Source organism: Mirounga leonina, unplaced genomic scaffold (assembly GCF_011800145.1).
Source record: "Mirounga leonina isolate KUSES-001 unplaced genomic scaffold, KU_Mleo_1.0 Mir_91, whole genome shotgun sequence".
Lineage (NCBI taxonomy): Eukaryota > Metazoa > Chordata > Mammalia > Carnivora > Phocidae > Mirounga > Mirounga leonina.
The window spans coordinates 40,330,183-40,357,710 of record NW_023270839.1 but is presented as its reverse complement, the minus strand read 5'-3'; the positions used below and the strand labels follow the sequence as shown (position 1 = coordinate 40,357,710).

At 51.2% G+C, this 27,528-nt stretch overlaps 1 protein-coding gene across 1 annotated transcript in view; it reads left to right on the top strand.

Moving 5' to 3' along the window:
- MEGF11 (multiple EGF like domains 11) overlaps positions 1 to 27,528 on the top strand; it is a 250,988-nt gene that overhangs the window by 173,232 nt on the left and 50,228 nt on the right. Inside the window, exons 7-10 of the mRNA XM_034994182.1 lie at positions 1,302 to 1,422; positions 8,755 to 8,891; positions 12,843 to 13,055; positions 20,085 to 20,259. Of these exons, the coding sequence (XP_034850073.1) occupies positions 1,302 to 1,422; positions 8,755 to 8,891; positions 12,843 to 13,055; positions 20,085 to 20,259 (646 nt within the window). The remainder of the gene's footprint in view (positions 1 to 1,301; positions 1,423 to 8,754; positions 8,892 to 12,842; positions 13,056 to 20,084; positions 20,260 to 27,528) is intronic.

Sequence of the window (27,528 nt, the reverse complement as noted above, 5' to 3'; positions counted from 1 at the left end):
GGCCGAGGGGCGGGGCGGGGCCGAGGGGCGGGGCGGGGCCGAGGGGCGGGGCCGGGCGGGGCGGCTCCCTCCCGCAGCTGCGCAGTCCGCCCCTGGCTCCTGACTCGGGGGCAGGTGTTCGCAGCAGAAGTTCAAGGTATCCCTGGCTGTCGGATCTCCGGCGCTGTGACTCCAAGTCCAACAGAGGTTTAATACCCAGGCGTCTCCCACGCAGGTGTTAGGTCCCTCCCACCCAGGCCCCAGGGTGACTGGTGCCAGCTGAGACCAAGCATGGCCCCGGGGAGTTCATTAAACTCCTCCACCTTCCTGTCAGGGGCCCCAGACCTTAGCTTGGCATTCTCCGATCATAACCCAAATGCCCCCGCTCACCTGGGTCCTGACCCTTCGAGGCCATTTGAGAAAGAGGTGGGTGAGGGCCCTGGGCAGGTATCATGCATAGATTCGGGGAATTTACTGTGCCTATTCCTCTCCCCTGTCTTCTCCCCCTCAGACCCCAACAGCCCCTCACTCCAGTATTCTAGAGTCTGTACTGACAGGGGACCACCACGACTGCTTAATTGAGACCCCCTCAGAGGCAAGATTGAAGTTCTCCTCCCCACCTGGTTGAAGGTTCCGTGGCCTCCCAATAGCCCTAGATCCTGAGAGGGCACCCAAGGACATTGGCCAGGAACATATCCTTGATTGAGGATGTTTCCTGCCCCAATGTCTGGCCAGCTCCAGGGCCAGCTCCAGCTAGAGGCCAGGGCCATTGCCCTAAGGCTCAAGGCCAAGATCATGTGCAAATCCTCCCTCATACCTCAGCAGTGCATGTGAGCCTGTTATGATAGCTGAGAACCTTCCAGAGCCTGGAAGTGGAGCAGGCCCCAGATACTCCCTCTCCCCGGATCTTTAAGAATCTAGGTGGATTCTTAAAAGCTGGATGGATAACCACTTTTCAGTGCCCTCTATTCATGCTATTCCTTTTGCCTGGCATGCCCTTCCCTTCTCCCAGTGAAACTAACTTCACCCTCAGGACCCAAATAAAATGTCTTCCTCTTCCGGAAACCTTCCTCCCCAGAGGAACACTCTTCTTTACACTCTAAGCACGTTAAGTCATCCCACAGGTACTGGCCCAAGCACAAAACATTCCAGTTCATTATATCCGAGCCCTGTTTCCCCCTTCTGGTGGGAAGCAGGACTGCATTTCAGCTAACCGCAGCCCAGTTCACGCTGATGGTGAACTCACTAATTCCTAGGGAGCCCTGGGGCCCTGCCGTCTGACCGAACGCTGCCATGTCTAACACCTCTGCTTCCCCATGCAGCTGTGAGGAGCTGTGCCCCCCTGGGAGTCATGGGGCTCACTGTGAGCTGCGCTGTCCCTGCCAGAATGGGGGCTCCTGCCACCACATCACAGGAGAGTGTGCCTGCCCCCCAGGCTGGACGGTAGGTGGGCCCACGGGACCTGGGTGGGACCCTGTAAGAGGGGTGAGCATCCCTCACTCACACACCTTGGGCGGGCTAAATTCCTCTCCCACCCTGAAAACCCTCCCTCCTGTCTGGGTCATGGGCATCACTAGACATTGCCAGTGGACACAACTTTGAATCACGTCTGCATCTAAGGGCTGTGTGAACTGATGTCAAGTTACTTAACCTCTCTGAGTCTGTGGTCCCTCATGCTCAAAGGAGTGGATATCTAGATCAGCTTTGTCCTTGGGCATAGGTACTCACCTGAGCTGCCGTGGGCTCTGGGCCAGATGTGGCCGAAAGGGTGTGGTATAAGGGCAGGGGAGCAGGTGGGAGGAGGAGGGAAGATGGCAGCGTGTGGATCCCCCGAGGTTCTAGAACTTCAGATATCCAGCCTCTGTCCCCTGCTCTCTCATGCACACATCCTGGTTCTGTGGGCCCAGAATCTATTTTAACATGTGCTCCAGGCGATTCTATGCAGCCTCCACCAGTCCAGGTCTTGTGTCTGGGAACCACTACATTGGAAAAGGGAATTATAACCTCACAGGCCTAAATTCAGGTGCTACCTCCAGTGTTGACACTGAAAAAAGTACTCAGTTACTCTGGTCTCTGTTTCCCCCTCTGTAAGCAGAACTGATACACTAGTCAAGCCCTACCCTTCATAACTGCCATGCTTGGGAAAAGGCTCACATGAGGCAGTGCATGTCCAAAGTGCCTTGCAAACTCTGAAGTCCTTTATAATTGCTTGTGTTATATCCCTGGATCCCACAAACAATGCACAAGCCTCCTTATTAGCCAACACACTCCCTTCCCCTGCCAAAGACCCAAGCTTCTCAGGAGCAGCAAGTCTGTAAGGCTGACTTTCCTGGGCTGTGTTCTGCCTCCGACTCTCCAGGAACACCCCCTGTTTCAGGGGAAGCTGGGTGTCCCAGCTGGCTGCCTCCCTTGGGGCCTGAGACTTTGCAAAGCCAGAGAGGACAGGGTTACTGGGCAGGAGCAGAATATTTCAGGAGGCTGTGAAGGCAGAGGTCATGGGGAGCAGGCAGGGCGGACGCCTGCAGGGCCCACTGAGGCACAGATGTGCCAGGATTTTCTAGAGCAGGACGGGATCAGGGGATGATTTGGTGCACCAGTGTCCAAACCTGGCTGCACACAGAGTTTCCGGGGGTGGGGATCTTAAGTACACATTCCCAGGCCCCACCAGGAATCTTCTGGGGCCTGGATCTCTATCTTTAATAAGCTCCCCAGATGATTCTGAGGCAGCCAACCCTGTCTGCTGGTCTGCATTTGGAAATAATTGATCAAGACTATAGGATTTCCTTCTGTGTTTCACAGAACCCTAGGGTTTCTTGGGGGTGAGGGCGAGGAGCCTGATAATTAGGGCTCTCGGTCCCACTCTCCACCTCTTCTCCATTTGAATCTACTTTCTATATGGAGGTTCTAGGTAAAATTTCACATAAAAACGGGGTCTCCCAGCGTTTAGAGTTTGAATACCACTGGTCCATCAAGATGTCCCTTTCTCAGATGAAGAAGTGAAGGCCCAGAGAGGCTGAGTAACCTGCCCAAGGCCACGCTGCTGGTTAAGAGGAAGGTGGGCTAGTATCTGGGTGTCCTGACTCTGGACTCCCAAAACCCAGCCCTTGGTGTCTGAGGACAAAGGGAACTACGGCTGCCTCTCCCACACTTGCCCATTTCTCCCACCCTGAACCACTCTCTGGGAAGACCCTCTTATCTCCAGCCAGCTTCCAGAATTCCACCACCCACAGACTGGGTCCTCAGAGGCCTAGCAGCAGGCAGTGAAGTTGGCTCTGGGGGAGGTAGGAGGAGAATGGGCCACAGGCAGGCCCTGTCCCTGTAAAGGCCTCTCTGGAGAGACCGATGGAGGCCAGTGGTCAAAGAAGGGGAAGGGAGGAGGCCAACACATGGAAGAATTTCTTTTTCTCCCCAACACAGTGAGAGGTTTGTTCTTCCCGGTGACAGAGAGCTCTGGCAATAGAAGCCTTTGGATTTGGAGACTTTATGTTTTTAATTTTATTGTAGACAATTGCATTTCTATTTTTGACATAGCATTTAACTTGCAGATTTGTATGAATTATTAATACCCCTCATTCATGCAGAGTCACAGTGGAATGAAGCTGTGGCTCAGCCCTGAGGTCCCTCCCAGGGGGGGCCTGGGGCCCAGAAGAGGGTGCTGGGTGGAAGGGTCCTGCCTTGATCATCCTCCAAGACCTCACTTTCTTGTTGGGCCCAGGTGGCTTCAGCCACACTCAGAGATCTAAAGAATACAATTGCTGGGTCACACAGTGTGGGTCCCCAAAAGACTGAGGCCTGGTGCAGAGCTAGAGAAGAGCCCCAATATAAGTGGGATCTCTGGCCCTCCAGGCCCCTCCTCAGAGATTCCTGGCCACCAGGCTCTAAGTATGCCTGTAGGACACTCCACTTGCCTAGCTGTCATTAGCTTGTGCCTGGGAAATTACTCTCTTTCACTGTTCAGAGGAGAGAAAGCAGGTGTGAGTAGTTGAATGAGAGTGGGCACTGCAGACAGAAGGGGAGGTAAGAGATGTGATCGGGCCCCGTTAGGAGTCCCCAGTCTGATGGTGGATACTGGATATAGCGTATGTATGTACATGTACACACACACACACACACACACACACGAAACAACAACAGGCCTGAGGAGAGATGGGGCTGAGGTGCTGGGAACTAGGACCAGGTGTCCCAGAGAGCCAGAGATTGGCCTTTGGAGCTGAGGCTGCAAAATTACAGATGCTCAGGTGTAGGAAGGATGATTCGTAGAGACCCACGCCCTCGCCAGTACCTGGACCATTTCCTCAGCACCCACACCAGCCATTGGTCACTGACCACTGAGAGCATCATGCTACCTGGGACGGTGGTTGGAGAGGCTGAGTGGTCCCTTCTCTGGGAGAATCGATGTGACCTGCCTAAGTCCTTTTATCATTTTTGCTCCATTTAGCCACGGTCCTCTTAAAGAGTGGCTGGTTTCCAGATTTTGACAAACCATTTGGTCTAACCAGTTCTGAGAGGAGGGAGACTATTGCCTCCTCTTATCTCCAACCTTCTGGATGCCACACCACCCAAGATCCCGCCACAGTTGGAGATGGGCCCTCTAGTTGACCATAGAGCAGGTGTGTTCGTGTGCTGGGGTTGTTGTAACAAAGTAGCAGAGACTGGGGTGCTGTCTTTTCTCACAGTTCTTAAGGCTAGAAGTCCAAGATCAAGGTGTTGGCAGGCTTGGATCCTTCTGAGGCCTCCTGCCTTAGCTTGTAGTTGGCTACCTTCTCCCTGTGTCTTCACAGGGTCTCCCCTCTGAGCATGTCTGTGTCCTAATCTCTTCTTCTTATAAGGATACCCATCAGATTAGATTAGGGCCCACCTTAATGGCCTCATTTTAACTTTATTACCTCTTCTCTTAAGCTGACACTTTGCTGCCTGCTCTCTCCCCCCACCCAACCCCCAGTGCCTGTTCTTCCAACCAGCAACATTACCAGTTAAGGTTCTCCCACTCTTTCAAGGCTCTGCTGGTCCTGGGCCCCTACGATGTGCAACATTGGGTGTCCACTTCGGTGGAATTAATATTATTAATTAAGGAACTGCTCTTTAGGACACTATACTAGGTTCCTTCCCATCTCTAACCTCACTTAACCTCCACAACCACCTTGGAGACTGGGAGTTATGACTCCCATTTTATAGGTGAGGAAACTGAGGCTCAGAACAATCATAGGGCTCATTCTAGCTCAGCCATCTGGGAGGAGGCAGAGCTGGGACTTGAACCCAAGTGCTGACTTTGAGTCCAGTGTTCTGCCAACCATACCAGGCAGCAGGCCTTCCAAGGTATTGAATTCCTTCAGGCTCCAGGAGCTCAAGCCCGAGGAGGAGCCCAGGGATTCAGGCACCTGGGTGCCTGCAGTTGGGAAACATTGAGCAGGGGCTTAAGGAGGTGCTTGCCCACCTGTCCAAAAAGTCTCCAGGATGCTTGATTTCCTCAGGAAATGTTGGAAGGAAGTACTCTGTGCACAAAGCTTCCCTACTGGCCTCCTCAGGGGGCCCTGGTCATGTCTCAGAAGCTTGTGGGGTGCACTGAGGAAGGCAGGCCTCTGTGGGGAGCCCCTACCACCTCCAGGAGGAAGAGGCCCCCTTCCTCTGTGGTTTTTCCCTGCCCCTCTCCTCACATACACACTCATCTTGCTGTCATCGGCTGCTGCCTCTGCCCCTTCAATCCCCATTCCCCTGTCCCACCTCCACCCCTCACCTTCTCACATGTGGGGAAGAGAAATCTGAGCTAAAAGGTCTCCCCCTTAATTCATTACAGTAAACTGGATGATATTGAAAAATGAGTCGGTTCTGGCAGCATTTTCCTAAGCAAACTAGCTTCCTCTGGGTTGGCAATTATTGGTGCTTAATAACTGTGTGTTGAACTAACTGATTAATGAATTATGGGAGAACCCTCAGTCTCCATAAGAGAAATGACTATCTCTGGTATGGGAGCAGCTGGAAGGGCAGCAAGCTCCAGTTTCTGTTTAATAAAGACCTAAGATTCGTAGATATAATGTTTGAAGTTATCTAATCCCACAAGGCTAGTACTGGATGGAGGGGAAAATAGTTGTCCGACTGACTCACAAATCCCACTCCAGAAAGGCAGGTTTGTTCACATTTTGTGTTTCTTCTGGCATTTCCGTCCATATCTCTGCACCACATATTTCACTGCCATTTCCTGACTTTTCCATTGTAGACATGTGTTGAAACTGTTGACTTCCTACCATAGAAGGGCGCCTGGGTGGCTCAGTCGTTAAGTGTCTGCCTTCGGCTCAGGTCATGATCCCAGGGCCCTGGGATCGAGCCCCGCATCGGGCTCCCTGCTCAGCGGGGAGCCTGCTTCTCCCTCTCCCACTCTGCCTGCTTGTGTTCCCTCTCTCACTGTCTCTCTCTGTCAAATAAATAAATAAAATCTTCAAAAAAAAAAAGAATAAGATTCAGATCAGATACAGACAAGTGCAACCCTTCCCCCACCCTCAAGTGGTACTTTCTTACAATTTTTGGTTGAATCATTTTGATAACATTAATGATTTCATAATGTCATGACATAATGAATTCAAAATCATTGTTTACGTTGATATGCTCACTTACGTATCATTACTAGTTCATCCCTAAGACTCTCTGGCAGAACTTGAAAAGACCTCTCGATAAGGTCAGACACATCAGATATCTCTCAGTTTGGTTTTTGTTTCTGTTTTTTACTTTGAGGCCGCACTCCCACACTGAAGCTTTGTGTGTTTCAGTTCCCGCTTCCTGGTGTCGTTTTGGACTCCCTTTCACTGCCACCCGGTAATTCCCTTCACCTGTCTCTTCTGTTGGCATCCCCATTTCTTTCTTTTTCTTGGATAATTCTTTTTGATGAAAAGAAAATCCTCCAGTAGCTTCCTGAGAAAGTTCATGGAAAGTTAAATTTTTTGAGGCTGTTCAAATCTGAAAATGCCTTTATTGAATCCCCACTTAAGTGTTAGTTTAGCTGGTTATAGAGTTCTAGGTTACAAACTATTTTCCTCTGAATTTCTAAGGCATTAGTCCATTATCTTCTAGCTTCTAGTTAAGAAGCCCGGTATCTTTTGGTTCCTGTTCTTTTATATGTGACTTTCTAAAAGCTTTGAGGAGAATGTATCCGTAGAAGTATAAAAATTTATAGTGATAAGCTTTAATATGGGTCTTTTTCACTTTTCACGCTGGATATGCTGTAGGCCTTTTCAATTCAGAGATCAGTGCTTTCCATCTTCCATTCTGGGAAAATTTTCTTGTATTATATTTCCCATTTAATTTAGGCACCTCCATTTTCTCTGTTCCGCTGTCAGGAATCCTTTGTTACTCAGATATCAGACCTCCTGGACGGATCCTCTAATTTTATTATATTTTGCCTACAGTTTCCTTCCTTGGTGCCTCCCCTCCTTCCCCTTCTTTCTTGTTCTTCTTTGTGGGAGATTTCCTCATCCTCCAGCTCTTCTATTGCAATTTAAAAATATCTGCCATCTTATTTTTAGATTTCAAAAACTCTTTGCTTTTCTCTGGATATCCCCTTTTATAGCACTCCACTCTTTCATAGATAAAATAATTTCATATAACTACCTACAGATATTCATTTTAATTATAATAGAAGTTCTTAATTCTCTTTTTATAAGTTTTCTTTGCTCCCTGCTTAGTTCCCATTTCCTCTGTGTTCCACTTGGGTATTTGTCTGCTTAGGTCTTCATCTGTCTTGTTAGAGCCTTATTTGAACTATCTGGTGGTCCTTCACCACCTGTTCATGTTTTACGGTGAGCCTCAGAAAAGCTGGTTGGAAACCTGTGGGGGTAGAGGGAGTTGCCAGGCTTGTTGACTGATGGGACCTTTAAATATCAGTATCTGTAGGTCTTTCCTTCTGAGTTTATCAGTGCCCCCCAGAAAAGAATCCTCCAAAACCTTGCCAGTGGGAATCAGCAGTCTAGTTGCTGAGCAGGCAGAGGTGCACGGGATCCCCGTTTCTCCTGGCACCCCTTCAGCCGTGCTTGGCATCCTCATGTCCAAGCCTACATGGGCCAACCTCTTCAAAAGTCAACTGCCAGGCTTCTGCCAGACTGGGCAAGTCACCTGGCTATTTGAAGCGGGGGCAGAGATCTGGGGTCTTATTCTCTCTTTTATACACTTTCAGACAGCCCTCCTGTTTCAGCATACCTGCATTCTGACCCTCAGAGGTTCCTGATGTCTCTGATTCCTGAGCTTTTCCGAGGTTACGATCTTCCAGCATGTGACATCTCGTGTCCTGCATGGACTCTGCTCCCATTCCTTTTGTCCTTGTAGGCTTATACCTTTTCCCCCTTTGCTCTTGTGTTAGCAGGGTTTGGGAAAGGAGTGGAAATAAAGTGTGTGTTTCCAGACCAGATTCTCTTTGTTTTTCCTCGGCACTTTATGGTAGGCCAGCGTGAGAGCGCTTAGCCACTGTGCTTTAGTTATCTGCATCTCTTACCTCTCTCCCCAGTAAACTGGGAGCTCACTTCCTCATATTTTTGTCTCCCCAATGTCTAACACAGTGCCTGGTATACAGTAGGCACTTAATAAGTGCGTGCTGAATAATCGGAGGAGCCGATGGGCCTCAGTCTCCCTATCTCTCAAATGGGGCTTTAGAGCCACAGTGTCCAGCTTCTTATGCTCCTGTGATTGCGGAGAAAGTCCCACTGAGGAAACGGGATGGTCCCCGGGGCTGTACCAGCTGTGCCAGTTCTAGGAGAGAGTGACGTCATGTGTGTCTCCCCTCCTCTGCTTCAGGGAGCAGTGTGTGCCCAGCCCTGCCCACCCGGGACGTTCGGCCAGAACTGCAGCCAGGACTGTCCTTGCCACCACGGAGGGCAGTGTGATCATGTGACCGGGCAGTGCCACTGCACAGCTGGCTACATGGGGGACAGGTAAGAGGAGAATTAACTGTCGTCCTTGCCATGTGTGTGGCTCATTTTCCCAGAGGCCTTGCAGAGAGTGGCGGAGGTTTCCCACCCCACAGCATTCCTCTGTGAGCTTTCCTGCCTTCTCAGGAAGCATTCGGAGTCCTCAGGCCAGGAAGATTCATCACTCATCCTTCCTGGCCCTTGGCCTGCGACACACACGCCCCTCCCCCTGCCCAGTGACCCAAGCCCTAAGCTCGCACTGACTCACCAGGAGAGGGAGGTGGGCACCGATCACCCACTCTGCTACCTGCCTTACTGGAGGGAGGCAACGGCACCAATAGTCCAGAGAAGCTGGGAGTGCATGCTAGTTCACACATTTTGCATAATTTCTTCTAGAACTAAATTTTGATTCCGAATTTGGGTTGTACCAAAAGGATACTGGCCTCAGTTTGCATCCTCTGAGGGCTAGTGGCCTGACAGCTGAACAGGGGCTCCAATGTCCTGGAATCAAACCAGCCTTGTGGAGCGGATAACCCACAGAACATATCACTGAGGAATTCCCGTGTGTGCACATTGGCTGAGGCAGGAAGAAGGATGCTATGACAATCGGGTAGGTGCTGTGGAAGAGAGAGAGGCAACAACTAGTGTGTTAGATGGTGAGTGAATTCAGAGCTAGAAGAGGACATTTGTCTCGGACAGGACCCGGCTATGCTTCAACTATATGCATCTTTTCTAGAAGAGAGAGGAGCGGTAGGGCAGAGGTCCTCACACCCCTTCTCTGCTTCTGTGGGATCCAGATTTCATCTCTGGCCCTGGATTTTGTTACTCTGCCCAGACAAAGCGAGGCAGGAGGAACATTTTTTCACCATCCCCTGCTTCCCCTGCCCAGGTAACATCAGCAAGCAGGGATTGAAGCTGAGTCAACTCATCGATCCTTCTGGCTGTGACTATTCCAACTGTCACTGGAGTCAACCCCAAATCCTTGGTGATGTCCAGAAAAGTGATTTTCCTTTTTTTGCCTTAGGTTTGTTTGCCTCTAGCCTAAAGTCTTTTGAGCCAGATCTGATCTCTTTGTAAGCTAGTGTTCATCTACATGAGCTTCCCAGCCTCAGAACATGGGGTATGGCATCCGGAGATCTTCCCTGACTTCTTTCAGAGAGGGGGTCTCTGGGGGAAGTGGGTGGGAGGGGGGACTGAAGCACTGAGCCCAACTTCCCATCCTCACCCTCTTCCCCAGTAAGGGAAATGTTCAGGATGAGCTAGTAGGGTCAGGAGCCGGAAGACCCCAGAACCAGAACGGGACCCTTTGTTTCAGTCCACTTGCACATGAGAGGTAATCCAGCTCACTTGTTGTTGGAGATGAACAGGCCCGGACTTCCAGCTGGTGGGACCCAGCACCAGTAGACCCTACATCATTGGCTCTCTCAGTTTTCACTGCCAAGATGTACCCAACAGAAAAGTAATCCTAATCCCTCATCTTGTTGGGGCCAGCCCATGATCCCGGGGCAGAGAGATATCCCAAACCCTTGGGGGCCTCTGAGCAAGCTTCACCCATTAACTATAGAGAGTTCACGGGGAGAGCCAGGTAGCATTTGGGTTTCCCACCTCAATGGGCCGCCTAGTGCTTAATATTTTATAAAATTGCCTCCATTAATTTTGTAGGTGACAGCTGCATTAACCCTCCCCAAATCATTGCAAGCATATTAAAGTTGAGTGGGTGTAATAACGCGGGCCCCCCTGGATAGGCAGAATCCAGTGCAAATTAAACATGAAACGTAACGAGGGCTTTGCAGCTCATTTTGTAATTTAATTGAGCAATGGATCTGGTTGTTAATGGCAATATCAGACACATTAGATTGATATGTTGCAAAGGAAAGATGTTTAAGTAGAAAACTAATTCCTGCTGTGATTACCCTTCTGTTCCACAGGCCCCGTTATTAGTGTGCTTTGTGGAAAATTCATTAGCAGTCATTGCTTGATCTCTAAATAAATAAGTTATTTAAATTGTGAGTAGGAAAAAAAAAAAAGCTGATTATGTAAATGGATTAGGTTGTCAATATTTCATTTCCAGATTCTTTTTCTGGGGCTATGGAGTCAGTCACTTCATAAATATGGCGGTGGGGGGGGGCGGGTAGTGCCCTTCATGGGGAGCTCACTGGCCGGGGCTCTGCCCCGTCCTGCTGGGTGGCAGGGAGCAGGAATGTTCCAGTGGAAAGGTGGAGTTGTAGGAGGCTCTCCTGGCTTGGGTTTCTTGCCCTGGTGTCTGAGACATCTGAGGAGAACCAAACTGACTGACTTCTGAGAAAATCCATTCTGAGGCTGAAGAGGAGCTAACAATTCAGATAGTGATTTTCCAGCCCTTCAATGCTTTGTGTCCTGCCCTTCTGCCTCAGTTTCCCTCTTTCCCTCCCCTATCCCACTACTCCTCCTTCTTCCTGTCTTCTACCTTCTGTTTCTTCTCCAGACAACCTCTTCCTTCTTCTCTCTTCCTCTCTCTCTTTTCTCTTCTCTTTCCCAAATGGGACCTTGGACTGGCTAAAATGCCGCAAGATCTGGTGGGCAACAAGTTGGGGTCATCTCGGCCACTTGCAGGCTGTATGAGCTTGGGACACACCTCACTTGTCTGCATCCCAGCCCTCTCAACTCCAGAGTGAGGGTGATGGGCATACCCCCTGCTTTAAGGGCCCGGGTCCCAGCTTTAGGACCTGCCTAGCTGGGAGCCCCTTTCTGGCCGTTGCCCCGGGCTGTGACCGTGCTCATCCCTGCTGCCCCTCCATTCCGCCATGGACCTCCGTTTGCCACAGTGACTTTGTGAGGGGACAATGGGTGGCATCTTCCTTGGGGAAGCCCTCAAGGTTAGACCCCAGTCACCCTACTCCTCTCCCTGTCATTGTGGGCACAAGGTGGCAAAGAGAAAACAGTGGCATCTGGGCAGAGTTGCCAGGACTCGCATTCGACACCCCGGCCACTCTGGGCCTCAGGCACTCGCCGCCCAGCCCGACAGCATCGCTGGGGCCCCGCCACGTGCCCTCATGAGCAGCGCGCGAGGGCCCCCAGACACGGCTCTCCCTGCCCTGTTGGGGAGAACGGCACTGGCTCCAACTCATGACTCTCCAAGATTTAATAAAGAAGTTAGGGCTGTGTTCTATTTTTTTTAAAAAGCATCTTTTATTGCTCCCTCTCCACCGCCATTGTGGAAGGCACAGGAAACCAGAAAATGGTTGTCTAGATGACAATAAGAACACTTCAGAATTCCTCAAGTCCACTCGGTGGGTAACATTTTGGAATTCTTCCCTCCGAGCCTGTTCATGCCAGTACCTGAGGTGGAAGGTCGGATGGGCTCTGTTCCGGGAACTTCAGAGAACAGTATTAACAAGAATATTAATCGTAACTAACATTTCTTCCTGAGCCCTTACACGCGTGGGACACCTTTCCAAACGTTTACACACCTTATCTCGTTTAATCCTCAAACAACTTAGTGAGCTTTAGGTATTATCATCCCATTTTATGACGAGAAAGCCAATGTCAGGACTGACCTTCCAGCACCACGGGAGCCGTGCCGGGACGCGGGTCATGAAAATCCCAGAGGCCATTTCCCAAGTCTCTGGGACGCAGGAGCCGCCCGCCTCTTTTACCCTGGATGCCCGCAGGTGTCCCCCTGACTTTGTCAGGGTCCAGGTGCAGGGCAAAGACTCTGCATCCCTGGGGAATAGCCCCAGTCTGGGGTGGGGGGCGTCGGGCAGTCGGCAGCGGGCATCACACTCCCCAACAGAGGCTGTGAGGCAATGAGTGGAAGGATTATGGTTACGCTGGGCGCTCTGAGGAGCAGGCAAACTACTTGACACGGAAGGAGCTCAGTCCTCCTCCTTCCGGGGGGGGGGGGGCAGTGCTCACTGGCTGATGGGCGAGGGTGCGTGCTGGTCAGATCTGGGAGGGGAGGGGGCACAGCCTCAACCCCCGTCTGCTGTCCTGCAGGTGCCAAGAGGAATGCCCCTTCGGGACCTTCGGCTTCCAGTGCTCACAGCGCTGTGACTGCCACAACGGGGGTCAGTGCTCACCCACCACTGGAGCCTGCAAGTGTGAGCCTGGCTACAAGGGCCCACGATGCCAGGAGCGGCTGTGCCCCGAGGGACTGCACGGCCCCGGCTGCACCTTGCCTTGCCCCTGTCATGCCGACAACACCATCAGGTACGAGCTGGGGTCCGGGGATGCTTGGGTGGGTGGGTACCGGTGGAGAGGGGGCTTCTCGGGGCACAGATCCCCACCTCTAGCCCGGTCACCCAGGCAGGGCAGCGAGAGAGCTGGGGCCTCAGCAGTCGCCTTTGCTACCTGACGACTCTGATGGAAAGAAGGGGAAGCCAAAGCCACACAGATAGCCAGGACCGGGACCCAGGTCACCTGCCTCTGTCTGCCATACCCGGCTGCCAGCTTGGAAAACAGGGCCACCTGAGACCTGCTGCAAAGGAGCAAGGAGGGAGTTGGGTGATCCTCAGGGTAGCAGGGCGGGATGGAGCCGCAGGATCCTGTGGTGCTGGGATGGGACAGTGCTTCGGGGGCATTGTCCTTGAGAAATGTCCCCTCCACGTGCTCTACATCTAACTAAGCCATTCCCCAACCCCTAGAGGCCCGGAGACGAGACTGCCAGGGCAGAAGCAGGGGCTTGAGCCTCAGAGGGCCCATACTGGAAGGGACCTTAAAGGTCAGTAGGGCTCTCCCAGGGCCTGGTGAGGGCTGTCCCAGCAGGCCCTGGCTAGGGTGGAGGAGCAGGAGGGACAGAGCTCAGGCCCAGCCTCTCCTTGCACTCTGTGTCCTTTCGGGCTTGAGGTCGCCTCGGCTGAAGCTGGCCCCATGAGGGAGGAGCTTCAGGGGAGCCTGAGTCTGGGGAGCAGAGAAGCCAGAGCGCCCCGGCCCCCTCTTCTGCATCTCTTCACGTCCCACTTCACGCACCAGCTGGCGCCACCCTCTGGTGATAAATGAGGCTGTTGGCCCCAGAGAAGGCCTCCACAGCCTTTTATGTGGCTGCCCCTTATCTAGGTGGTTAAGGGTGAGGGAGTCTCCCTTCTCCGCTCGGACCTGCAGGACAGCTCAGGGGAGGACTGGCAGCTCTGGGCGGTGGGTATTGCAGTAGTTTGCAGGCCAGAGATGCCTCTTCTTTGCAACCCCGTTGCTGGGACAGCCAGGACTTGGCCTCAGCCCCCTCTTCATTTCCAGCTTTTGATTCTCCACAAATCCCCCAAGAGCCTCTGGTCACTGCAAGTGTTTTGGCTTGGGTTGAATCTGTCCTTGGTCCTCAGTCCCTGGAGCTGAGCGGCTAGGGTGGAGCCATCTGCAAGCTAGAGGGCTGGGAAGGAGGCTGTTGAGAGGGGCTTTGGAGTCAGCAGAGCAGGCCCGTCTATGACCCAAGCACTCATTCACTCAGTCATCCATTCAGCAAACACCGAGTGCCTGCAGGGCTGGACCACGAGGAGGAAAAGCGAGTCCCTCAGCACCAGTCCAGCCCTTGGGAACTCGGGTCTGGAGCACTCACACACACTGAGCACCTTCTACCACATTTCTGCAAGTACGAGACAGTCCCAGGAGTGAGGCACAGCCCTGTTTTATGTACTACTAGGAAAGGAGGATGCTATTAACTGAACCATGATACACCATTGATTGTATAGCACACGCAGTATCTGAGGTGTGAAATGTGGGGGAAAGTGCATCTTAGAATCAGTGAGCTATGTGTGGCTGGCCCTGCTGGGTCCCAACGTGTGCTCAAGTAACTGTGACCAGGGCTGTGTGTAGAAAGCACCGGAGCAAACTGCTGTGCTGGTCAGGGAAGTCTTCTTGGAGGAGGTGGCATCTGGGCTAGGTCTGGAGGACAGGGTAAGAGCTTTAAGGCTCTCAAAGACAGGGGTTCCCTATGGCCGGCCAGAGCCTGTTGCACAGGTGGAGAACTGCACCAAGAGCCCCCACCCCTGCTGACAGCCAAGGGAGGACTCTCTCAGGGCCCGGAAGCAAGGCTGCCGCTGAAGTCCAGTGCAGGGAGAATCCCTGCCACAGAGATCCAACCAACCCCCAAATTAAAGAGCCACTGTTTTCCTCCTGTGCCTGAGCAGCCGTGCCCTGCATAATTTATCCTTCCTCTGAAGGAGTCCTCGATGCATTATTAATCTGGAAGGACTCCCTCTTCTCCGTCGCTAATCTCAGCCCATCCAATATTGATGATTGTTTGCTTTACTGTCTTTAACACGTGCTCCTGTCGCAGGGACTGGGAGTCAGCAGCGTTTCTTAGAACTGGGGGCTCCAGGCTGGGCTCCTCCGTGTCGGCACAACACTGAGCTGTATCACAGCCCAGGCCCCTTGAGGGCAGGAGTGGCCTGGCTGGTCCCCCGCTGCGGCCTCAGCACGGCGCGGGGCCTGGCACAGAGCATTCAGTGAGAAGAATCACCGAACTCCCCCCACAGCAGTGCATTCCTCTAGGTGCTTCTGCCCCCGACCTGATATCTGCCTTCTTATCCTTTTTAGTGATTGGCACACTGGCCCAATAACTGAACCCGCAACACTCACACGTTTTCATTCGTTCTAACTCAAGACTGTCTCACCCTGGCCACTATTGACATGTGGGGCTGGATAATTCTTTGATGTGCATGGTAGGGTGCTCAGCAGCATGCCTGGCCTCTCCCCACTAGACACCAGTGGCAACAACCAGCCCCCCAAGTTCTGATAGGCAAAACTGTTTCCTGGGTGCGGAGGGGAGAGGCAACATGGCCCCTGGTTGAGAGCCTCTGGCCTGACTGAACTCTCTCGTGCTGCCCTTGGCTTTGCTCTCGTGGTCACAGAGATCACCTGTCTTCCTCTGTGTGGACAGGTTGCTCCTCTCTTCCATGAGCCTTAGTCCCATTACAGAGCCTTCTCTTGGGGTCCAAGAAAAGTAGAGAGAGGATTCTCTGACTCCTAATCTCGAGGCAGTTACGCTGGCCTGGGTGGGGTCTGGGACCCCTGCGTCCTGGCTGATATGTGTACTTGTCCTCTCTGTGTCTCAGTTTCCCAATCTGTCCATCCCTTTTCATCCGCCCAGTGTGGGTAAAAGTTCTCTTGTGGTCTTTGCAAGTGAAGCTTCCACCCAACTCCCTGAGAGATGGAGTGTGGGATCCCCAGAAGCCTAGCCTCATTTCCCCCCTGGCTTCCAAGAGTGCTTAAGACAGAGCTCCATCAAGAAGGCTCGCAAGGCCTTGCAAGGAGGATCTTTCCCAGGAAGACAAAGCACTCTCAAGCCCCAACGTGTCTGGCCCCAGCCTCTGTCTGCCTGGTGCCCTCTGAAGAGGCTGCTTCAGAGAGGTTGAATCCACATGCCCGGGGAAGGAAGAAGGGGTTGGGGTGAGATTTCCCTGTTGCTTCGTTCTCTTTATAAGTGCTCTGTAGCACACACGAAGGAATGATCCCCCTTTGTAAAGGAATAACCTTGAGAAAGAAAGTGCCTGTGTGTCAGGCCTCTGTCGTGTCCCCTCCACAACTGGATTGTCGTAGACGGATTCTAGCAGCCATGATCGTGCATTACCTTTGAAAGATTTTATTTAGCCAACACATGCAGCATTGATAGAAATCTCAGAGCAGCCAAAAAAAGGGGGGAAAAAAACAAACAGAAAAATCCACCATGAAAAGATTCCTGTATTGTTCAGCTTTCGGCTCCTATTAACTTGTGATTAATCTGTATCTGGGGAAAATGGCAGAAAGACAAGGAAAAAAAAAAAAACAACAAGAGCAAACAGCCAGCCTGAACACCGCTGTTTGTGACTTCTGCCTGAGCCTCCCCAGCAGTCACTTGCCCACCGTGTGACCAAAGGGAATGGCTCTGCCCCCACGGGGCGGAGGGGAGTGGGGAGCAGGGGTGCCTGGGAGAGATCAGACGTGAGGAAGACCCCCAGTTCTGGGTCATAAACCACTCGGCCAGCCATCGCTGCCCACCCTCTCTTCAAAGGGATTTGAGAGGTTTTATAATAAATGATAAGCAATCAAATTAAGAAACTAGAAATCTTGGTTCTTTACATAGTATTTTAGGGAGGGAGAAAGAAGTGATTGCAGAATCGGTTTCGAGCTTTCTGGTTCTTAGAGTGGAAAGTAAATTTGGCACTGAGCACAGCCCTAAGCAGCCAAAACAGTGGCAGCTGAGACAGCAAGCGGGCACTGCTGGAGTTCTTAGAAGTCAGTGTTTGCCTGCCGGCACGTGCCTGGTAGGCTCCTCACAGGGTGGTGGTCCCACTGGAGCCAGCGCCTGCGACGAGAGAGCCCACCGATGGGAAGGGCAGCAGCGTGCCTGAGACCCTTGGGCATTGCCAGGGCTGGGCGGAGCTGCCGGGTCCGTTTGCTAGATCCACAGGTGTCTGTCTCCAGGACCGTCACGGAGCCAGTCCCTCTAACCCCAGGGGAGGCCCCTGGAAGGTTGGAACCGAGAAGGGGCTGGCTCAGAATGTTGAGACCGAGAGGCGTGCCCCACGTCTGTCTGGCTGAAGGTCAGGGCCACCACGTGGGGACCCCCCGCCCCATAGCACCCATTCAACCTACTGTTTCCCCCTCATCGTGTGGGGCTCAGGGAGGAGTTTGTCTGGAGCCAGGAAAGTCCGGAAGTCTTCAAGCCCTCATCCCCTTACAGGATTCTCCTTTTCTACCTATTTACAATTTTCATTGCTTTACATCTGTTTATAAATGTAAAGGATGCTCAGTTTGGGGAAAGTTCGAGAAGACATAGAAATTTAAAGAAAAAACTTCAAATCACTCATAATTTCTCAACCCAGAGGTGAGCCCCAAAACCATTTTGTTGTGATTTGTTCGTTCTTCATCCGTGTCGAGATATATATTTTTTTCCCATATTTTAGATCGTGGCTTTGTATATAATTTGCTTATTTCACTTCACCTTCTATCACTAACGAGTTTGGAAAACATTTGAATACTTCTCTAACATCCCTTCATATGAATTGTCATAATTCACTTAACGAGCACTATGTTGTCAGAGGCGGCATGAGGCCGCCAGACAGACCTGGACTTAAATCCCCGCTGTCACTGACTTAAGCCACGCAACCTTGGGCAAGTCACATAACCTCCAAGTGCTGTCCGTAAAATAGAGGCTCTCGTGCCCAACTCACGGGCTTATCTGAAGATGAGAAATGTGTGGGAAGTGCCTGGTGTTTTAGAAGCCTGGTCACATTATTATTTAAATTGCTTCCATTTCCCCACTGTTATAAATAATGCTTTAGGGAACATCTCTGTGCATAAATCTTTCTCCATAACTCTGATTCTTTCCTTAAGATAGAATCTTAGAAATGGAATTATAAGGCCAAAGGGTCTGAATATTTTTAGGACTCTTGCTACATAACCCCAAATAGTTTTCCAGAACCCTTTACCAGCAATGAATATTGTCCCTTTTCATTAAAAAAAAAAAGAAAGAAAGAAAAAGAAAAAAAAATACTATTTTGATAGAGAAATAGTGATATCTGGTTGTTATTTTGACTTGGTAATTAATGAGGCTAAACATTTTCCAAAAAGATTATTAGCTACTTGCACTTACTATTCAGGAACTGCCTGCTCCTATCCATCCCTCATTTTCCTTGAGAAAACCAGGGCTCCCAGAAGAGAAAGAGCTTGGCTGGGCTTCACACAATTAGTGTGTTCATTAATTCATTTGCCAAATATGTACTGAGCATCTCCAAAGTGCCAGGGATTCTGTGGGGCCCTGGGGTACAATACACAGAAAGGTGAAGTAGACAAAAGGCCTTCCCCCATGGAGCTGCCACCTGGTGGGGGAGACAGATGATAAACAAGTCGATAGACACAGACAATAATTACTTGTAGTGAAAGTACTATTCACTCCCAGATACTTAATTGGGCAATGAATACAAGCCAGGCACTGGGGATCTACCAGTGACCCAGGGAGACAAAGCCTGTGTCCTTGTGGAATTTAGCAGAACCAAGACTTGTACCCAGGCTCCCCTGCCAGCCCAGAGCATGCTTCCTTTGATCCTATCGCTTGAGCTGGACTCCAGAGCTGAGAGGCAGGTGACACAGGGAATCTAGGAAGGTCGGCTTGTGTCTACCATCCAGCATCTTCTCTGGAGTGTTAGTCTGGGTTCTCCCCACGTGCAAGAGATTTCTAGGGAGACACCTATGAGGGAAAACGGGGACGGGGCTGGAGAGGCTAGGAAAACATCAGACTGCAGTTTAGGTCTGACCCGTGTGGAGGAGAGGGAGGGAAGGAAGGAAGGCTGGGTGGAAAGCCTTAGGCTATATCACGGTTCTAAGAAAGACTGGCAAGATTGGGAGTCTTCAAGCCAAACTGCCTGTCAGAGGAGTTTTGGACCTCCCAGGAATGTGCTGACCTTAATACCCTCGCCCTGCTCTAGCTGGGAGTAGCCCAGGGGAAATGTGGGCTCTGAGCCAATGTAGCGGTGGAGATCAGACACAGTAGCTGGGGCCACTGGGCTTTTACCCTGCCCCCAGAAGCTCTGAGAAGCACACGGTCACCACACTGGCGTTGCCTCTGATCATGATGGTTAGTGGCTGTTGGATCAGACCTCTGCTAGCCAGGGACTGCCCACCCTCTATGGGTCCTGCCGGGCAGCCCCTGCCTCTCTGGCCTAGACAGATAGGGGGTGGAGACTATCACAGTCACTCTAAAAAAGCACTAGCAAAGCCCAGATGGAAGGTATTCTCTCTGTGTAGACACTGCCAGAGAGGGGAGGCCACATCTGCCCTGAGGTCTCATTTTAACTTAGCAAATGTCTGCGGAGTAGCTACAATATCAGCACCACTGGGTCTCACTGCAGCTGTCTCGTGCCTGCCCTTACACCAGGCATCTGCCCTGGGTACAGGGTGAGTGAGGCTCTGGATGTCATAGTCCTAGGGCAGGGACTGAAGAAGGCTGCCTTCTTCTTTGGACTGTGTGTATTTGTATTAGAAAGAGCACTTCTTTAGGAGTCAGAAGACCTGCGTTATAATCCCGATTCTGTTGCTTCCTCGCTATGGGACTTGAGGCAAATTATGTAATTACCGAGAGCCCCAGTTTCTCGGGGCCGCCAAGACCACGTGACCTTGGCACCTTCTGACAAACAGGGCAGTAAGCAATTCAACCTCAGAGGCCCTTGGATCCTGCTACCCTGGCCGACCAGACTTGGGGTGGGCAGAGGGGGGGCGTGGCTGCCTCCCTGGCCAGACTGTCCTCTCATTCTTCTCTCATCTGCTCAGCTGCCACCCAGTCACTGGGGTGTGCACCTGCCAGCCAGGCTGGTCTGGCCACGACTGCAACGAGTCCTGCCCCACTGGCTCCTACGGCAATGGCTGCCGGCTGCCTTGCACCTGTCAGAACGGCGCTGACTGCCACAGCATCACTGGGAGCTGCACCTGTGCGCCGGGCTTCATGGTAAGATGGGCGGGGCCTCCCGTGGCCCCAGGCTCCCCGCCCCACACAGGAGTGGAGGGGCCAGCTCAGCCCACCTCCGAGGAGAATCGGGGAATGTGGCCCTTTGCCCAGGGATGAAGAATGGGAGTGTCTCTGTGCCCCCCTCTCAGAGACAGGGCTCCTGACCACAGAGCCCCCAGGCTGTTCTCGAAGGGCCGGTTCCTCTGGTTTCTGTAACTGTAAATGTAATAGAAAGAGAGGGTTTTCCCATTGTCCCCTCCCCCTGCAATACCAGTTGTCTTCGCACTTTGCGCTCAGCTCCTCCTTGTCTAAATCCAATGCATACGGGGTTTTTACATCATAATGACCACAGTATACACACAGTTTTGCATTCTACTTGCCTTCACCCACATTTGCTGCTCAGGCTTCTTAATTATCATTTTAAGTAGCTGCATACCCCTGCAGGAGTTGCTGTATCCCCCAGTTTACTCAGCCATCCCCTTACTGCTGAATATTGTCTCCAATGTTCACAGCAAATGTTGCAATAAGCATCTTCCTACAAACAGCTTTTCCTCTCCTATTGAATTATTTCCTTAGGGCGAATTCCCAGGGTCAGTGAGCATAATATATTTATGGCTCTTGATGGATGTTGCCATATTACTTTCCTCAAGGGTTATATAAATCTATACCGCCACCAACCGTGTATGAATATACCTATTTCAAAACAACTTTGCTAACATCCTTTTTTCTTTCTTTTTTTGCTAATTATATCGGTAGAAAATGGCTCCTCGATGTTGTTCTAATTTGCATTTCTCTGATTACTAGGGAGAGTGAACCTTTCCCCCACATGTTTACTATTTGTGCTTTCTCATGAATTATGCTGGGTTTTATGAAGTTAGGGAACTTGACACTGGAAGTGGAATCCTGTTCGAAGGCGGGGCGTGCCCAGTGGGTCTGAGGACCCAAGCACTCGGGGTTCCCCTGCGGCCATGTATTTTACTGTGCTGTAAGAAGTGGTTGGTGCGGTACCAACCATGGTCTTTGGAACCAGACTGGGGTCAGTCACATCCTGGCTGTCCCATTACTGACTGTGTGACCTTGGGCCAGTGAGTTAACCTCTCTCAGGATGGGTTTCCTCACCTCTGGAATGGAACGCCTGCCTTGCAGAATTGCTGCCAGGTGGAGAGATGGACTATTGAAGGTAGCTCACCCCAGTGCTTCTCAGACTTCAGTGAGTGTATGGATCAGTGGTAGGCCCTCTGACCTTACAGATTCTGATCTGGTACATAGGGGTGGGGCCTGAGGGTCTGCCTTTCTAACAAGCTCTAGGTGATGTCGGTGCTGCCGGTTGGTGGCCTCACGCTGAGTAAGAAGGGGTGGTGCTCAACTTCGACTGTCCGTTGGAATCACCTGTGGCGCTTTATAAACACTGATACCTGCCTCCCCCCCCCCCCCCCCCCCCCCCCCCGCCCCGAGACACTGATATTTTTGGTCTAGTTGAGGCCAGTTTGCTGCCAAGGTGGAGATCCACTGATCTACAAGGAAGCCCTGCTCATGATATGGGAGTGTGGGTTTGCCTGGGGCCTTTTGTGGGCAGGTTGCGCTGGTCTACAGAACTAAACTCTGCTCAGTTCCTTCTTCCTCCTCCCCAGGGCAGGTAAAATTGGGTGAAAATGAATTCTAGTGACATCTTTGAAAGAGAAAGAAGTCTGTTCCTCCTGCAGGTCTCCTTTCTAATTTACCTTTATCGGTGTGACCTTTGGCCATCACTTCCACAGAAAAATGGAGTGCCTTAGGTTTGGGGCTCGGGTAGGAGAGAATAGTTGTTTGGGATTAAAAATCACACATAGCCAAGTGATCAGGAGATGGAAGCAGAATTGAACTGACCCCACCAAAACCATTAGTGGGGCCTTCTGACCCTCATCCCAGTTTGGCTACTATGACTTTGGGCAGGTGGCTTTCTCTCTCAGGGCCCCAATTCCTTCACCTGTAAATGATAAGTGTGCAGGGGGAAATGAACGCACTGATTTCTAAGATGGTCCACTATGTGGACTCCATGGACCATGTCAGGAAACACACCCTTACGGGGAAAATAAAGGAAAGTAGGAGCAAGGAAAAGAGGAGAGAGAGAGAGAGAGAGAGAGAGAGAGTGTGTGTGTGTGTGTTCGTCAAGGGAGAGGGGGCTCATTGAGATTGTATACATCGTATATGGGCCTGCCGAGAGTCCCATGTTCCCCTTCTTCACCCCCAATTACCTGGTCACTGTTCCTCAATAGAAGGAAGAATTAGCACCTTTTGAGGATTAGGGAGACCACTGTCTGTGTGCCCACTGCCCTCAGGCCAAGGCTCCTGCAGTCTGGAGGCCAGCCCACTGCTGCTCTTCCTCCCATCTGGGTTGCAAATGACTTCCTGCCCTTGAACTTTGGGAGACTTGGCACTTGCAGGAATCATCTCTTTGTGGGGTCCCACCTGCCTGGGGCTCGGGGCTAAGACAGATTGTAAGCCAAACTGCCCTGGTGAGACCCGGTGAATTCTCATCCGTCTCCTCCTGCCCAGCCTCATTATACCTGGAAAGGCCCTTCTGGGGCCCTGTTGGGTGTTGAGCAGGAGCTGCTGGAGGTGATTACAGAACAGTCAATTGTTCTCATCCAGTTCGACTCATTCCTGCATGCACCAGCCTCCAAGAGGGAACTTGTTACTGTTGCCTTTACCCCAGCTTCTGAATGAATGCAACTTCCTGCAATTAGCTAGCTCTGGTCAGGGTCAGGGATTGAGGCAATCAGCAGAGCCAACTTGGCTGAGACCCTCCCCAGAATGCCCTGCAGTCAATAATAATTAGCAATGCCTTTATTTGATAGTTAGTCTATAAATTTATACAGCTGCCCTTTTCCTTGAAAGATTTTTAGGATGAGCAATTAATTAGAGACTAATTAAAAGAGCCCTTTTCTGAATGTTTGGAGACCTCAATCCTAGGCTCACTAACCTTGGACATGTTGCCTCACTTTGCTGGGCCTCAGTTTCCTCCTCTGTAAGATGGGAGTGACATCAGTCCTGCCTGCTATCGGATGTGAGTATCCAACATGGTAATGGATGTGAGGCCGCATCCTCAGCTGGCCCCTCCCACCAGAGCCCTTCCTGCCAAGGGCTCCTTAGGGAGGATGTGGGGATAGCTTTAGGAAAGCAGAGTCTTGAGGGCTGGGAATGGCCTCAGACTCAACATAGATGTGAGGTGTGCTAATAAGGTAGTGCAGAACCACCCCTGGGAGTCCAGTGACATGCCTGCTCCAGCCAGGGGTCCCCAACCCCTGCAGAGGCTATGAGAATATGGGGCAGGAGCAAGCCCCACCTGGCACTCTGGGTGTGCTGGCCCTCACACTCTTTCTCCTTCTTTCCCAGAGCACTAGATATTTACTCTGCCAAGGACTTGGGGGGGGGGCAGCTGGGGGTATGGAAAGGCTAATTAGACATCCATCCAGCCTTCAAAGAGCTTGTGCTCCACGATAATCATATTCACACTGGTAGCAAACACTTATGAGTCCTTGCTGCATGCTTCATCTCTATCCCTCATAAGAGCCTGGTGGAGGTGCACTTTCATGTTCCTCAATTTGAAAATGAGGAGCTGAAGTTCAAACAGGACTGGATCACAAAGCCACTGAACTGTCATAGGTTAGATGATAGACTTAGATTGACAGGTCACCATGGAACCACACAAATCTGAGTTCAGATCCTTGCCTTCCAATCCCCACTCTGCCTACTGGCAAGTCACTCATCCCGCCTTAGTCTGAGTTTCCTCATTTGTTAAGAGGAGACTTTGCCATGAGACTGAGAAGCTTCATATGGGAAGTTTGTCATTCAGTACCTGGAACACAGTGAGCACCCAGTAAAATGGTAGTAATTATTGGTACACTGTGAGAGTAGTAGGGGAACAATGCTTCTTGCAAGCCCAGCACCCCTCCCATCAAGAAGAGTGTCAAGATGAGCTACACCCAGGGGTTCCTGTTGGAGCAAGCAGAGTCATGAATATGCACAGCTGTGGGTCCAAGCAGGTCCACCGAAGCACCTGTGGGTCACCCTGAATAGTCAGTGTCAGGAGGCCTTGTGGGGTAGACACACCTGTCAGTGTTTGGGGAAATGGACATAGGGCTGGAGATAGGAATAAAGTCTAGGCATTTTACATATTAGCTTGGCAACAGCATTGGAATCACTTGAGGCATGATTTGCTGAATTGCATTGGGGCTGCTGGGTGGGGCAAAAGAGCCCTGAACTGGAAGGTGAGAAAACATGTTCCTAGCTCTGGGTCTGCTAACGTTTAGGACTTCTATTTCTTATCTGTAAAGTGGGAATGATATTTTCTACCCAACAGGAACGGTGTTATGGGAACCAGTCATTAAAATGGGAGGGCTTAAAATTCAGCACCTCGGACAGCCACCACGAGGCTCTCCTCCAAGGTTGCTCTTGTTCTATTAGAACCTAGGGTCCTCACCCAGTCAGAACACCAGGGGAAACAGGGGTGGGGAAAGGCAGAGTGAGGGTCACATGGCAGGCAGCTCAGGCCAGCAGAGTCCTACGTGTGTTCACGTGAAGGATAATCCAGGAAGTGAGGAGGGAATAGCTGAATTGTGATTGAAGGGACTAAGTGGAGCTGTCCACCCACTTGGAAGTTGGAATCACATCGTCCTTCTCCATGGCTTCTCATTACCTACCAAACAAAACTCAAACCCCAGTCCTTTGTAACCTGCCCTTAACACTAGTTAGTCCACCCTAACTTCATCTCCTGCTAGGTCCTGCTGCAAACCTGTGCTGTGGCCACACATAACTCACCTTTTCCCAAGCATAGTATCTGCTTTGGGGCCTCTGCCTGTGCCTTTTCTCAAGCTTTCCCCTCCTCCTAGAATGCCCTCCCCACTGTCCTTATCTTAGTCTATGAAAATCCTTCTCAGCCTTTCAGGGCTGAGATCAAAGGCTGCCTCTTCCATGAAGCCTTCCCTGAATATCCCTGTCTTCAGAATTAAGCCTACCATCTCCTCCGTGCCCATAGCAGGTGTACCCTGTACCCACTCTTCCAACTGCCTCCCCCCCGCTCCATGTCTTCCATATGAACATCTTGCTCAATATACTCACTTTGAAATCAATGAAATTTGGGGGAAGAGCAATGAATGCCCTTAAAGCAGAAGTTTTCAGAAGTGACCTTTATAGAAAGGAAATTCATGGCACTTCCTGAGGGGCATGCCAGCAGGGCTGGAGCTTAAAATACCCGTTGCCTTCTCTGCAGTTCAGATAAACAGGTATCGGCAGTGGGACTAGAAAAGCTGTCCCGCAACATCATCTCTGGGGTTTTTTTTGGGGGGGAAGCAAATGGTGTGAGCTTCTACCTTATGCAATACTATGTAGTGGTTACTCAGAGACTCTGGAGCCAGATTCCCTCCCTTCCAATACCAGCTTTGCTGCTTACTAGCTGTGTGACCTTGGGCAAGGTATTTTACCTCTCTGTGCCTCTGTTTTCTCATATATGAAAGGGAATAATAATAAAGTCTTTTGGATTCCTGGGCTGATTAATTAGTACATATAAGATAACTAGAATACCTGGCATGTTAATACTCTTCCAGCAAGAGTTAGCTTATTATTATCATCATTATTATTATTGTCAGTGCTGCCACTGCTATTGTTATTTACTCCAAGGGGTCCCCTACCTAAAGAGAAGGACTGGTCCTGGTGGAAACACCCTCTTTGGGGGTACAAGCAGAAAGGGAAGCAAGAGGAAGAGAGTAGAGTTAGTTGAAACTTCCTCCTAGCTAGGAGCAGCAGGGTTGATGGGGGCTCCTTGGTTCCCAAGGGCAGCCACAGAACTGAGAAGAGACTTTCTCATCACGGGAGGGGGCGGAGGGAGTAGGCCAGCTTTTCACCTCCTCCACATGCCTCTGCTGACCAGCTTTCCTTTTTTTTTTTTTTTTTTTTTGCTTGTCCTGGTTGGGAAGTGACCAGCTTTCCTTAATTAAGGCCTCACCTAGGTGGCCAGCCTGATGAAGCCTCCTCTGCTGCTCTCGGACTAATTGCTGCCACCTTGGCACCCACAGCGAACAGCCTGTGAGGTCCAGAGCTACAGAGCCTGGATTTTCCAGACCTCCTCCCTGCGTGGAACGGTGTGGCTGGGAGATAAGGGGCCCTCTGGTCATTGCTCAGCACAAATGCTACCTTTCAGCTCTGGATACAATGGGTACGGAGAGCCTGGGAGGCGGGGATAGGAGCCCGGTGTCCCCGCCCAGGGGATTTGGGCCCTATATTTCTCCCCTGGATGACAGAATTTCTATTACCTTAAAGGGCTCATCTATTTATGCTGCAATTTTTTGAAGTCCTGTCTGCTGTTATTGAACCCTGCATGCTGGCAAGGGAAGCGGGCGCTCCATCACCCAAATGAACAATTCGTTTCCACATTTTTCTCCCTTTCCTCCGTGCTGTCGGGAGGTCAGTCACAAACCTCAGCTGCTCTGGCCGGGGAAGGTAGGACAGGGGTGAGAGTTATGAAAATCCAGATCAGTGAAGCAGCGACTGAATTTTCCTCCAGGGTTTCTGGTGTCCTTTAAAGACGTCACTCTCTCCCAGCCCCCACTCCAGAGCTGGACAAAATGCGTGCCTGCCTTTTGTGCAGCTCCTGAGCTAGAACTCAGGAGGGAGGACAGCTGCGGGGCCAGGAGAGAATGTGGACTGAGAAGTACCGCCAGGTGACATGTACAGAATGTGTGTGTGGTACCTGTTCTAATTGTTTTGTTCTTCATCAAACCTGAGGTCTGCAGGCTATTAGCCGTAAGCTTTCCATGCCGCATCCCCGCCTCCCGCCATTGACTAGCTTCCTAATTATAATAAAAGATTTTCCAGGCTGTTGCACTGGAGACGAGGAATTCACCCTCCAGCTGCCCTGCCCGTGTGAACAGAGGAACACAGGTAGTGCAAACTAGCAGAAATGATCGAAAAACATAAACACATGCCCACGCCACACTCCAGTGGTCCTGTCCCAGCTCCGTCCTCGCCTGCCGGGTAGCCTTGGCCGAGTTACTTATGCTTCTCAAGCCTTGGTTGTTCATCTACAAAACAGGGTAAATAATGGTTCTGTGTTCTAGTGTTCCTAGGGTTGAATTAGATAAATATGTACAATGTTTCGAACAAAGGCTGACATGTTGCAAATGCTCACTAAATGATTGTCGAGGTCCCTGATGGAGTTGTATAGGGATGGTGCCCTAGAGGCCAAAGGCATGGACTTTGGGGTCAGACAAGCCTGGATTGGAATCCCAAGTC